Below are 15,007 nucleotides of genomic sequence, written 5' to 3'. Positions count from 1 at the left end.
GTGATGGCAAAGAATCATGTCTTTTAACAGCAATAGTTTTCATCCCAGAAAGGTGTGCTACATGGGAAGGCATCTATGTGCTGTCTTCTAAGACTTGTTATTTGCTTGTTGTCCAATGTGGGGAAAAGGAAGTTCACAGTCATGCTTTCCAGACTTCTGCAGCTACCACTTAGCCACCTTGAAGTCTTCAACTCTTCTGGGTGTTCAAAACATGACAGGAAAATGCTCTTCTCAAACAAACCCCTTCTCTTTTACTGATGTACGTGAAATACCTTTGGGTGACAAAACCTTTTGCTCTTCCCATGAGTAACCCAACTACCCACCCTCAAATGAAGTTTACTAAAACAAGCCCAAGACTTACCACTGCTCAGGAAGGGGCTGCCTTCTCACTCCCTACTACACAGGGTTGTGAACACCTTTTAGCTACCTTTCACCAAGCCTCAGTGCACACAGCTGAGGATATCCAGACAGAGTGACTATGAAATTTCTCTTTTCTTTTTGTGCTTCCCTAGCGGGATTCTTATGTGCTTGGAACAGGGAGTCTCTTTGACTATACTTAGACAACAGCCATGCAGAAAACCTACAAGAGAAGGGAACAGACTTCCTCCATAAACTCTTGGTGCAACAATTAAAATGGATGACTCCTGCCATTACTGAAAATCTATTCTAGCAAAAGACAATTATTTACCAAGGGAACACACAAGCCCATAAAGCAGCTTGGGTTGAAGGTGGAAAGCTCAAGGAAAGTACAAAAGTGCTAGTAGCCTTTTCTGGGGGAGGACTACTAATCTGCAGCAGCAACATGGTTTCAGACAGTGGATCTTTTGCTCTTCTTATTTTTTTTATTTCACCAGCCCAAACACTCTTGTTTCTTCTTAAGTCTCACTCTCTATTTTAGCTCACAATTTACATCTGCAGACATGACACAGCAAAAATCACACCTTTGCAGTACACCATGCTCTTGTGGATGAATTTCTTTTAAAATATTAATTTTATCTTCAAAAGACAGTTGCTAATGCCATTCATTGTGATAAAATCTGATTCTTTGTACTGCTAAGTTATTATCCTGCTAAATTATAGGCAGCTCCAGAATAATGCCATACATTTCAGCACATCTAGACACATTCCTCAATTTCAGAGTGCAGTAATGGTTTCTAGACTTTCACAAGACAGAATTCTTCTCATGAAATTTGTAGAACCCAAGACAGCCAAATTCAACATATGCCTTCTAAAACAATGTGAAGTTTGAACTTACCTGTATTCAGCAGATATCACAAACTGTCTTACTGTCTTCCTTAATCTAACAGTATAGCAAATTGTCATGTTGTATCCCACCAGCGCCAAAAAGAGAATTTAGCAGGTTACCCACTTTCTTTCCTCTTGGATTAAAGCTACCAGGCCTTACCTTTCGCTGCTGTTCTCCTCATGGTAACACGTCTGTGATCTCCCCTCTCACAATAAAAAGGCTGAAGTTGAAAGACCAGTTAATTCTTCCTTTCAGCACAACAGTTTCCTGTGGAGCAGTAATACAACAAGTTAGGGGGGGGAAGCTGTTGTTGGCATTTGGGTTTGCTTTTTTTGAAAAGGATGATTTTTTTTGTACGGGTATATAATTATCTTGCTGGTTTTAAATTGCAAGTGTTTAGCAAACTATCTGTAGGAGAGTAGTGTAAAACCAAGTTAAATAAAAGTAGCAAAGGTACCAAATGCAAACTTTCATTTCCTTGTTTTAGACAGTTCATTGTCTAATGATTTGCATTTTCTGTGGATTTCTAAAACAAAGAAAGATATAAACTGTGCTTTATTCCTTTTTGTCCCCCCCCAAGAAACATTATTGAAAAAAGGAAGACTCTTTACACATAACCTACTTGCCCTGCCTCACTTGCACAGAGTTAAACAATCATCAACTTCAATACCTTTGGGTAAAACACATCATCTTGTACAACTACAGTTGAAGATGGAACAAAACACTAATGTAAAAAAATCTGTACAAGGCACAAGTGCTCACTGATACCCCTGCCCTATGATTTGTTACAGACTTGTAACAGCACACAACTGTTAGGGAAATGCTAGCTGCAGATAAAAGCAATGAGCCACATTCATTTAGAGTTTAGAAACTGGAAGGGACAGATTGGTTAAACCGGTGTAAAACAGCAAAAACAAACTTTCTTTTTTGTGTGTGTTACTGTGATTTTCTTCTACAGCATGTAATATTTTGAACTTTGACTGTGTTCAAGTCAAACTAATTTCAAGTATTTAGCCCTGAAGCAACAAAGCCAGCAAGTTTATTATACTTCTCCATTAACTTTCCATGTAATAATGGGTAAATACATTCAAATTATGTTCTTAGATAATTTTCTTTCAAGCAACTTCCATGAGGTTTAAACCTGACATCACCAAAAATCTGAAGTTTTAAAAATTTAAATATGTGCATATTTTTTCCACAAATGATTTTGTCAAAGGTAACATTTTTAGAAGCTACATCTTTCCACTGTGACATAAAAGAAGTAACAGTTGAAAAGCAGGCTACTTGGAATTTCTTGACTCTTCTATTCACATGTGAAAAAAATAAATTAAAATACACATATGTATCACATATAAAAAGAGAAGTATCACACACCTGAGTATTTTCCTGAAACTGCAATACTTTACTAAAACTTCAAGAAACTTGCACACTATGATGATGGACTGGATGATGAAAACTTTATACAGTGCAAGACCACAGCTAAAGCTAATTAAAAGGGTTTTTTTAAAATGGCAGTGACTGATGAATTCATTTCATGTGAGTGTTGTCTGTGACCATGCTGGACAGTTATTACAAGGACTCAAGACTAAGACTTGAAAGGAGTTATAAATAAAACTGAATACTACCATAAAATACACAGGTTTTCCTACACAATAGCATTCATAGCATAAATGATCATCAGGATTAAGAATAGAAATCCTTTTAAGCCATCAAATAAATTTTAAATACTTTATACTTTCACAGACTCCCCCAAAAATTCAAAGCTTTTCCACTGCAAGCAAATAAATCATGGAAGGTGATGCAGAGTCAAAGTAACTGTTTTTACAGATTACTTTAGAACAGCGAATGGTTTTTATCTTTTTGTTCCAAGTACCAGATTGCACTTGGTGCAGTAATAAAGATTCCAACCCTGCAGTGATAGTCATCAAGTTTAGCACAACTGAAGCGTCTGTGAGAACATAAAAAGGATTCCAGCTTTTCATTAGCTTGTGTTGTACCAGATAGGCTGTTTTACAGCATGCCCACCAGCCTGTTAAAAATATAAGACAACAGAAAGTTCTGAAAGAGCTGTTTGAAATGAGGCAAACCCAACTGCAGGAACACAATATATTACTGTTTCCAAGAGGTGCTACTTAGAACTCAGTTACACCTAAGTATTCAATTTAAAGCTGCTATTAAATTAGCTCATAGACTGTACTGTTTTTCACAGACAACACTCAAGAACGGTATTTCTGAGCCTCTATCTAACAACCACTACATGTTGCTGAACCTCAGCAAAATTAAAACCAGCTACCTCAAAAACAGGGGCAGGGTCAACCTGAAACAAATTTTAACTTCTTCTGCAGGGGCAGATCTAGGAACTATTTTCCATCACCTCACATACTTAAGTGGCAAACCCTAAGCAAGGCAGTTGTGTCCTTCACTAACCAAGACAGAGTCCCTTATGTCACACTCACCATCCCCAGCCTGGCTCAACCCACAGCACACCTGTCATAGAAAAGAAAAAAACCACCAGCAAACACAGGGGATACACCTCCAGGGCACATTCTGGCAAAATTACATAGCAAAGACAGATCTCAAGGCATTCTTGTATGTGTGTCTTGGCAAGCAAGCTGAATGAGAAAGACATGGTTAAGAAATTAATCAAGCAGCTTCTAGAAACAAAGGGAAAAATAAGCAAATAAAGAAATGCAATGGCAAGGCTGAAATGCAGCGGCATTAGAGTGTACAAATCAGCAGAGTGAAAACCAAAGTTATAAAGACTGAGATAAGCACAGAGGTTGTCAGCTGCAGACAGAAAATGACCAAAGTATTTAAGAGACTGTCAGTCTCTTAAATACTTTAAAAGTCTCACAGAATCCAGTGAGAAACCATTTGCTGCAAATTTAGGAAAAAGCAAGGGAAAAAAAATATCCACAAACCTAGGATAATATTGGATTAATCATCAAAATGTCTTCAATCCAAAGAGCACTCAAAGGATATCCACACTGATGAAGTGTGTTATTTACATCACTTATATCTCAATTCATTCTATAAACTGAGTTTTAGTCTTTCTCTGATTAACATCCCTCACATGAATTACTTTTTTAAAAATCAGATCAAAAGCATTTATCTGCCTTTAATTCCATACTTAAGTTTTTATTGTTAATCCCCAAATCACTTCTACTAGCCACCTCCCACTGTGCAAGTCCTTTGTCAGAAAGCATTATATTAGTAGACAAGCCTAAGTCTTCACTCTCTCTGCATTGCTAGTACATAATACTAGGTGTCAGAAAACAAGATTGAAAACATTTTTCCTGACTAACTTTGCTCTTTCTATTTTGAAAGAATTACTCAAAGGGCACATATTGCTGCATTTCAAAGAAGGTAGTATTCTACAGAAAATGTCAAAATTGCTCCCACTTTTGCCTGCCATGCATCTGCATTATCCTTCTCACTGTTAGTCAGGCACTCAAATAAGCCAAATGTCCTGAAAAAAAAATAATTTATGCATATCTAGGGCTTCCCAGTACAAGTTTATCTAGACAGCATGCCTGCTCATAAAAACACACAACAGAACTATGGAGATAAATGTAACATTTTAAAGAAGCCTAAGCAAAAAGGATATTGAGGGTTCAGTCTGCACAAAAAGGATTAAAGTTTTTCTCTCAATGACTCTGCATCTAAGGCAGGACAAGAGCCAGCAATTGTAAAGCCCATTAGCTTTTTTGACCCTACCAGTGGTACAAATGCAGTAACTCAGACTTCACCATTGGCATCTTCATGGGTGGGACAGTCATCAATGGGGAATCTCTGTTGGATAAGGTCTGAGGCTATTTTACACAGACATACTGCACTGAGGAGGAATCTAACAAAACAGACACTTGGAAGCATCAATGAAGTTCTCAGTTTTAGTTTGAAACAAAGGCAGACATTTTTCAGGCTTAATATGAACAAGGAGTTATATTTGCCCCTTTTTTCGTCTATAAATGCTTCAAGATTAAAACTCCATATGCAAGGGTGAAAAAGAATTATACATAGTTTGAACAGCAAAACCAGTTATAGACAGAAAATAGGTACAGTGTAAGCTAAGAAATACTTCCATCTGCCAATTTTTTCGTTTGTACAAGTCTTACATTTGCTTTCACCACCAGCATCCATGTGCTAATATGTTTAGAAACACACGAGACATCAGCTACAACTTCTGGCCACGCTCCCATTGCTCCTCTCCCTGCTGTTTGTCACTGCCAGTGCTGCAGAGCCCTTCAAGGAAAGGGCCTGCGCAGCCTCCTCCATGGACACACAGTCCAGCAGCCGTAGTTCCCACTCCAGACTCCACACATGGGGAACATGTACCCACAGGCACCAGTCGCTTCCCAAACAAGTATGACTTAACTGCATTACTTCAAAGCTATCCTTAATGAATCTGGAACACCTTTTCCTTAAACCTAATAATCTATTCATCTGTTGTTTCTTAAATAAAAACCGTACTTCATACCATTTTTAAAAGTCTTTAAGGGGCTGAAAAGAGGCAAACGAGAGTAAAACTTAAAAAGAGTTTTTAAATAACATACAGTATTTTATTAAATAAAATTTGCAATACTTAAAAATAATTTCCAGCAAACTACCCAGCACATAGACTCATCTAGTATACTTGAAGACACAACAGCATACTTCCTTATTTTTGTAATAGAGATAGTCAGTGTACCTCTCAGCGCACACTGTGGCATCTTTATGGAAAAGTAAGATCTCAAAGGCTAAAGGAAGAAAAATTAAGCAAATGTATCAGAACTTTAGAAAATGTAACAAAAGCTTTATATTTATAAACTGAGTATTATTTAGCATTACACATATATGACTTCAAACCAAAATATTAAAAATCAGTTTTTCATTTATGCACATAATCAGTCGGTGTTCTGACAAGAAATTTGATCTGAGTTGGAATTCATTTTAGTTCACATTTTTGTATTTAAAAAAAAAAAAAAAAAGTTCAATTCTTTCAAGGAAAGGAAATTAAACTTCCACATTTTCCTGCACCTAAACTTTTAATAAACTGATATATCTGAACACCTCCTGTAGTCACTAAAAGCAAATCTAGGACAGACAGACTTTAATCAAATTTATAGGCTTTCGAACCATCGAAGCAAATATTAACTAGCCATATATATCATTACAACAACTAAGCTTTAGTATTTCTTAAGTTGTTAAAGAAAGCAAGTGGGTACTTAGTGCTTTACAAATATATTTTTGTAATGTCATTCACTCTAACATCAAGCAGGAATTTTCTGCACTTGCAAAACGGCTCAGTAAGTCACCAGTGGTGTACTGCTCACTATTTATGAAGTGATTAGCATAAACAAACTTTTAAGCTGTCAGCAGTAAAATATTGCCTGAAAATGTTCTGCTTTCTCTCCAGGTAAGTTTACGACCTGCTTTAGAATATGAGCAACTGTAATTACAGTAAGTCATACATTTCAAGAATGTAAAACTCTCTCTAAATTCTCAAACCATATAAAGTGTGTTATTCAGTAGAGTAAGGCATTGTATATTTTAAAAAGCAACAGTAACAAGTTTAGACCAAAGATTTGTCCCAAAAAATCCTGAAACAAGAAATAATACTTATAAATGAGAATATCAGAGAAGTAAGGTCTCCAAATTAAACAGCATAGTTTGTATTAATGCACAACAGAAGCAATTAATGTCATGCAGATTTAACATTTACTAAATTGACAGTAATTTTTAAAATTGCAGTTAGAGCTGCTCTATGGTTACCAACAAAAAATGAAAAAGCTTTTCTCCTCCTTCCCTCCCTCCCCATCCTGCTTTAAAAGTCAGAAGATATGGGGTTGTAAAAACCTGAAAAAGGAAATGGTATGTGTGAAGTCAGCAGTTCAGCGAAGAGGCTGGCTGGCCATTAACAGCTTTAAATATTCTTAAAATGCTAATCTTCCCACATGAAAGGGTATTTTAATGTTATATCAAAATAAATAAAAAATATAACTTTTATTTCTATCTTAAAAACTGCCAGTTTTAGTAGTTTGCTAGTACATATTTACAGTAGCACAAGATTTTGACAATTTGTTTAAGTATTTTGGTGAATTCAGCACACTGAAACCTCTGTGCTGTTTTCTACTTCCCCCTTCAAGCCTTGAGTACTCTTCCTGAAAACATTCATCATCATTATTCAACCTGGTTTTGTCCAAATACCTAACTCAAGTTTTTTTTTTTCATAAAGCAAACTAATTAAATTATGAAAAAAAAAAAAAATCTGTACAATTAGCACTAAGAGCTACATACCTGCATGAAATTGTCTCTACACTCAGCTACATCTTCTCTGTCTTCAGCTCAGCCTCCCTTGACAGAGGAAGAAAGATCTCAAATTATTCATTCTGCAAGGCACTGAGCTTACTTTCAGCACAGTGTAAATACAGCAGATAAGGGAGAAAAGAAATTGCTGTTGCAAATATAGCATGAGATGCCCAGACACTAAAGATACATACCTATACAGCTTTTCCGCACTTGTCTTTAGCAGACAAGAAGCAACAACAGCAGCAGCAGTCACAGAGTGTAATACATAAAGAGAAAAGGGGGAAAAAGACAAACACAGGCCCAATGGCAGAAAGGGGATTTTTCACCCTTTTAGGCAACTTTGGCTTCCTCCCTTCTATACTGCCTTCACACAGAAAAGGACTGTAAAAGCTTGGTTCAGTTATGAACCAACAGAGCTCTAGCCACACAGCGCACAGTCAGCAAATTCATCCCTGAGGTCCAGATTTTTTATTCACAACAGAGTATCCAGAGAAACACATACTTTTAGTCTTATGAAGAAATCTACAGAAGTCAAATAGCATGCACAATTTCTTTTTTTTTTTTTCACTGAAGGCATGGAGATCAGCCTTGGGACATTTCTGCACAGGATCCGACTGCTGTCAGCACCCCAGCTTCAGAACAACATATTTGTCTCCCCTCACTTGTACTCAACGCCAACAGCAACATATTCCTGCTACGATCCTCTTCCAGAGCACAAAATACCTGTTTCTTTCTCCCACCTGAGAATCCAAACAACATATTGTCCCTGACTGGGATTCCCTTCCAGGGAATATTAACAAAGACACAATTCTCCTCAACTCGTTTTTCTGCTGCTGTGACACTCCATGGCTTATATAATAGAATAACTACACTGATCCCATGTACTGGCGTCCAGTCAGAGAGCAAAACCAAACCAACCAGAACTAAACAACCCTTAAGTAATTTCCTGATAGCTCCCCTGTTGAGACAATGTTTCTGCAGAAAAAAACCCCAAAATATAGAGCTGCTGGCAGTTTCCACGCACATGCACTGGACTCACCTGTTGCTGGTGCTGATAGCTGTGCTATTTCTCTAACTCAGAAAGTCCCCTTACATAAGGGATCTTCATGCAAATGCCACTAAAAATATTTGTCCCTCTATTTGGACAAACATGTGATTATTCAATCACAGTATGTTGTGAGTTGGAATGGACCCACAAGGATCATCAAGGTCCAACTCCTGTCCCTGGACAGGACAACCCCAAGAATCACACTAACTGCCATTCCAAAGGACCATTCAGTGCTGCTAGACATTTTTGCAGCTAACAAAGCACTAACAGGTCATAAAAGACATTACAACTCCTAAGTGCTCAAAGGACTAGACAGCTGCAAATACTCTGCTGTACTATTTGCTTCACTCTTCAAAAACAGAAGACTAAGGACTCAAAGCATCAGGAAAATTTGCAGCAAATCTGTATCTCTCTTCCCATCTTCTATGACAATTTTCCAGTTATACTATAAAGAAAACAACCCAGAGGTGAAGCAAGCCGCAACAGAGCAATCTCCCCCCTCTTCCTTGGTGTGACAGCATATCTGTCATGGGCTGTATGTAGCTCTGGCCCAGAGCAGAGGCAGAGTATCTCCCTTACTGCTGTTTCTGGAGATCCCCTTCCTGAAGGCAATCCCCCCTCTTTCTTCCACCCAGTGCTTAAACCACTGAGAACTAGAGAATATTCAGACTATATTTTCCTACAACAAGCTGAAAAATAATTACATACTATATTCAGAGTTTTCCATCTAATCATAACACTACTTATTTTCGGATCAAAACCAGTTAATATCATCTGACCTTCCCAAAAAACCACTGCTTCTTTACAGCCCTCCAGTGCAGGGTACACATACAAGAGATTTGGTAGGGGAAGTGCCATCAAACATGCAGCAGCCCTTTTAATCTCTGAGCCCCTGAGAGACGTTAGTGACAAAAAAGAGTTCCACCAAATTTAGCAGCTCTGATACCCTTTCACATTCCTCCATGAACAAGACTGTTTTACAAACTGCCCTTTTTAAGTGGGCTTTTAAAAGTGCCCCAAGAACTGCACTCCTTCCACTGAACCTGCCTGCATTAATCTCCGATAGATTCCAGACAGTACATAAATAATGGTACATGCTTCATTTTAGATATGCACCTCATTAAAATGGTGCTACTCTCTTACAGGTTTTATAAACTTCAGCTGCTCCCTGAACTAATGTATGGTAGAGGATGAAAGGCTCAACTTCATCTTTGCCCTACACTAAAAGGAGTCTCGTATTACCTTAAGAAGACAACTGACTTAGATTTCCATCAAAGTTCATTGCTTTTATGAAAATTGATGGAAATGAAAATGACGGAATTCCCTTGGCATCTTAACTAGAATTTGACCTGATTCATGAAGTTGAAGGCCTAGAATTAAATTATCTAAACAGCAAATCTACCTTTAATACAATACTTTACTTGGGTTTAGATGACAATATATAAATAGGAAGAATATAAACCACTTATGGGTTTAAAAAAAAAAAATCAGTAATCAGTCATACTCATGCACAAACTGGGTATAGCATTATTCTTACAGAGCCAATAAAGAAAATGTACTTTAGGATTAATTTGGACATAACATATCTAGACAGTATCTTACCTGTGAAGCAGAAAGGCTGTCACTCTGCTAAAACACATGAAAGAGCACTAAAATTCTGCTAAAGGTGAAGTATTTCAGAAAGACTTTGATATTAGATTCTGCAAGTAATTCAGAAAAACAGAAGAGAGAACACATAAGAACCACAATAGGCACACCATCAGTACACCAAGTGCCAGCTTGGATCCAAACTGATCAACCACTACCCATAAAGCAGGTGGCTTAGTTGAAGTTCAGAACTATGAATCAGTCTTGAAACAAGACTGCTGAGATAAAAGAGACACAGAGCTTAACATCACAAAGAATAAATCTATACTTCATTTAGAGAAGAAAATGGATACTTCCAAGAGAAGAAAATAATGACTTTTTGGTCCCATCTGAAAGACACAGAAACTAAAGCTGTTACTTTTCCTGAGAGGGATCTTGGGCACAGAGTTGCTAAGGGCACGTGCACAGCTTATCCCTGCATACACACAGTGCTAAGGGTGTAACACATTATATCCCCTCTATTACAAACAGTTTAGTTGTGTGCACTTACACCAAATGTCCATTGTATATTAAAGAAACAAGAGCAAGACCAAATAAATAAAAGTCATAACTTGGCTGATAGAGACAGCTGCTGCTTTCTGAATAGTTATGAAACAGCTCCTGACTTTCCTCCAGACCTACGCCCTTGTTGACCAAGCAGAAAGACTAACAAGGATGAGATAAAAGTACCTCTGACTGTCATCAACACCATTTATGCACCAGTTACTCTTTGTGTATAGATTTGCCACATACAAAAGGGGAGCCTGCTCACTGTTGACTCAGGTACCTGAAGCCACCGTTCCCATCCCAAAAGATGGTAAGCTACTTGAAGAGATCACAGATACCAAATACAAGTTTTAGGCAATGTGGTGTGTTTACAGAAACACACCTGGAGTGAGCAGGTGACTCACCAAATCATCTCGTGCTGCTCCCAGGAGCGAGGCGGGATTGCTGCTCTGTGGCCAGCAGTGCAGCAGAAGCTGGGTGCACACCCTCAGCCCTCTCTGCCCACACACATCAAGTCAGCCAGCAGGTGCACGAAGGCACAAAAATAGTATTTACAGAAAACATACTCTTAAAAAACCCTACATTTCACTTAAGTACTTAACTGCCTCACTTTTCAGTGTCTGTACCTCAAACAAATTAATTGCCTCTCCACATAGACACCATAAGTTGCTCACACACACATTGTCAGTCATCATTACAATGCAAAATAAACTTAAGTGCCTATAACTAATATTAAAGCTCCCTAACACTTAATTATAGAGCAACTGGACCTTACAAGAAATCTCCAAAGATATACAGATTTTCTAGGAAAAGCACCCTCATATACCAGAAGCACAAATCACAGTAGAAAAAACAATTGTTCATCAAATTGTATTACAATGTTAACAAATATTCTGGAACCTTAAATTTAACATTTTCATTGTTTCTTATTTACCCACGGCTCTACTGCACTTGACAATTTTATATGGGCTTTTCTGGCTTTTCCCACATGCTAGAAAAATCTCATTCTGGGCAATTTATGTTGCATGTCTTACACTTTAAAGAATACAAACGGTATAGTCCTTTACATTTAAGATTTTAATCTCTGAAAGAAGCAATCAACACTAAGGCTGGATGCTTAAGGCTATTTCTTTCAAATGGGAAGGAACAGAACTTTAAATGCCCTGCAGATGTGGAGCTCACAAAGTTGGTTAACAACCTCCCCTGTCTAGACTCCTTGAAGCAGTGTCCCGATCCCTACCTGTAATTTGTTCTATATTTACACTTTAAAAATACCATAATAGACGGTGAAATAATATCTCTAAGGATTTCTTTAAAACATGAAAAGAATAGCTATGTATTCCACTCACCCTGTTTGAGACAGATGTATCCAGACAAGTAAGAAAGCCAGCCGCAGTGCCCTGAACAGTTAATGACAAATGTCGTTTCCTGTTACTGACACTATTTAGTAGCAGTGAATAATTGTGGAGGACTTCATTTGTCCCTGTACATTCACTCAGTAAAGGGAGTAAACAGGACTTGCTCACAGCTCAATATTCCATTGGAATATCATGAAAACAAAAGTAGAAACCTATGTACAGCAGGCAGAAGCAGCTATATATGTCTGCTTCAAGTTTCTTCATATTCTCTAAAGTAAAGCTGCATTTTAGCACAAATTGTAGACAGGTACTGGAATCAATGCTTTCTCAGTATTACCAATTTCACACTAGCAAAATGCCTCTTTTAAACTTGAGCAGCTACTCGAGAAAACAATGCCTCTGCCTTAAGAGCACTATCTGGTCACAGCAACGGCAGTCACAGCAAAGGGGGAAAAAAAAGCATCGATGTAGGAACAAAATCAAAAGAAAAATATTTTAAAGTACTGCCATTGCTTGTTTCCTAAAATTCCTATATCAAGACTTATATGTATCTGAATATTAAGAACAATCTAGTTATGTTCTCATATTTTCATGGCCCCTAATTGTTGTGAAAGCAGTTTATACTTTCACTATAGTACATCATGAAAAGCCAACACATGTTTTTGCTGAATCTGAACCTTACTACAACAATATAAAATACCAAGCAACGTGAAAGATATCACACAAACATTGCTATTTCTATTACACCAAATAGAAAAAGAGAGCATCAACTCCATCAACAGAGTTTCAAACAAAATTAGTAAACTCTATTTTCATATTCAAGACCAGACCATGTTAAAGTTAAAAGCCATATAAACACTTCCCGGTCTCAACCTCAGTTTCACCATACACTGTTTCCTGCAGCCTCCCACTTGCATTACTGTGTGACTTCCCATAAATAAAATACTAACAGAAGTGTCTCCAATACACTTTTTCTTTACATCAGTTCAAGAAATATCATCCTTAAATACTACTTACATTTTATGGTACCCTAAGGGAGAAAATCGGCTCCCCCTGCCCCACAACACGCAGCCTGGCTGTACAAGGAATTTCTGTGGACACGCTCTAAGTGCAGCCACTCACATGGGCTGTGGGTTGCTGTGGCCTGAACAGCACTTGATGGTGGCTCCTGGAGAGCTGGTACAGCGCAATGCATTCACTCCCCTATTTACTCCGCAATGTTAACGTGACAGCCCAAAACCCAAGTGTAATGCAGCGAACGCCTTGCTGCAATACTGCTCCCATCTGCTCCAGAGCTGCAGTGACTGCCTCACCAACTGCTGTGCTCTGCCACTTCCAAAGAGTAAGGTGGGGTAGGATTGATTTTAAAATCCAAAGGTTTAAGACTGTTACTCTGCATTATAAAAAATTCATAACCAGTCAAACTTGAAGAGCTGTTTACAAGCTAGACACAGCATGCTCTGAAAACCTACTGTCCCATCTGCAGAGTCTATGCTTTTTAAGTTTTAATCACCTTGTCCACGTTAGTTTGGAGATGCATGAGTCACAAGCAAAGTTTACATTACCAGAACTCACTAATATATCAGCATTTCCCATTTTTATTAAACCTTTTAGGTCTTAGAATTATTTTTTGCTATCTCTCATAGTCTAAGACATCAGTGAGGAACAGCACAGAACTGTAGGGAAAGACTTCAACTTTAAATCGTATTAACACTTAAAGCATGTCTACACTCCTAAAGAATAATTGAGCATAAAATTTAACTTGATACACGCCACAGCACTGCAATGTGTTATGCAGGTTAGCCTAGAAGCTAAAGATAACAATGACGCACAACACAGCAACAGAACTTTCCATACTTGAATTACTTTCTTTGGACCATTCAAAATTATGACTCTCCGTGAAAGATACCCCCTTTAAGTCGACAATCAATATATGCCACATACGCAGTTTAATTGTAAAGAAAACGGGAACAGTGCCGCAGTGCATCGCAACCCGACAAGTGCCCCACAACAGGCCACGTCTGGCACCGCGCCGTCTTCAAGGGGCACCCGCAGCCCCCTTACCCAACACGAGCGAGCGCTCCGAATTAAACGATTTTTAACAAGCATCCGGCTTTTCTGGTCGACGCCCGTTCCCCAGCACCTCGCCAGCCTCGGGGGTCGCCGGGCAGGGACGATCAGGAGCAGCCCCAGCCGGGAGGGCGGGGAGCCGCCGCCACCGCCGCGGGGGAGGCAGCGGGGCCGCCCCGGCGAGGGGAGGCGTGTCCTGCCCGCGCTCCTGTCAAACGCCGCCGGCTCCGCCGCTCGTCCCGGCGGCACCGACGGCTCATGGACCTCCCGCGCCACCCTTGTTCACCGGAGCGCCCGCTATCCAGGAGTCGCGGCCAGCCCCGGACAGAGAAAGGCACGCTGTTAGCGCCAGGAGGCAGAGCCGCCGCGCTCCTCTCACCCTCGCAGCTGCGCTCGTACTCGGCCACCCGCGGATCCCCGCGGGCGGGGTCGGCGGGACCCGCCGTGCTGTGAGTTCAGCCCGCAGAGGAGGGGAGCGCCCAGCGCCAAGAGACAGGGGCGCGGCGCTGGACCACGGGGCAGCCCCGGCCAGACCCGATGCCGCCCCCAGCTCAGTGGTGTTGCCGAGGAGGGGAACGCAGGACCGGGGCGCCCGGCGGCCACGGCGGGCGGAGGTCGCGGTGCGAGCTATAGGAGGGGGCGCGACCTCCGCCTAGCCTCCCTTTCTCTGTCCGCTCCTCCCTCCCCCTGCCCGCCACCGCGGGGAGCGGGAAACGCCAACGCCGCCACTCACCGGGCGGGCGGGATGCAAGTCCGCGGCGTCCTGTCAAGCCGCTCCTGCCGCCGCCCGCCTCACGCCGCCGCCATGTTCCGGGGGCACCGCGCATGCCCGGCAGCAGCACCGGGGGCGCCGGGCCTCTCCCC

General features: G+C 40.1%; 1 protein-coding gene across 8 annotated transcripts in view; it reads right to left on the bottom strand.

Annotated features, from left to right (window-relative positions):
• Positions 1–14,961, bottom strand: part of SCML2 (Scm polycomb group protein like 2) — a 71,862-nt gene extending 56,901 nt beyond the window's left edge. For 6 of the 8 annotated variants that reach the window (XM_015633845.1, XM_015633885.1, XM_015633902.1 and 3 more), the window contains exons 1-3: positions 14,877–14,961; positions 7,523–7,579; positions 1,406–1,513 (exon numbers count right to left, since the gene is read on the bottom strand). In XM_015633845.1, the coding sequence (XP_015489331.1) occupies positions 1,406–1,427 (22 nt within the window). In that variant the 5' untranslated portion in view covers positions 1,428–1,513; positions 7,523–7,579; positions 14,877–14,961. Of the gene's footprint in view, positions 1–1,405; positions 1,514–7,522; positions 7,580–14,137; positions 14,236–14,876 lie in introns of those variants that run through there. The other 2 variants (XM_015633861.3, XM_015633875.1) reach the window with 2 other exon arrangements.
• Between the last annotated feature and the right edge of the window lie 46 nt (positions 14,962–15,007).

Source organism: Parus major, chromosome 1 (assembly GCF_001522545.3).
Source record: "Parus major isolate Abel chromosome 1, Parus_major1.1, whole genome shotgun sequence".
Taxonomy (NCBI): Eukaryota; Metazoa; Chordata; class Aves; order Passeriformes; family Paridae; genus Parus; species Parus major.
Note: the sequence above shows the minus strand (reverse complement) of the source record. Positions and strands in the feature narration are given on the sequence as shown.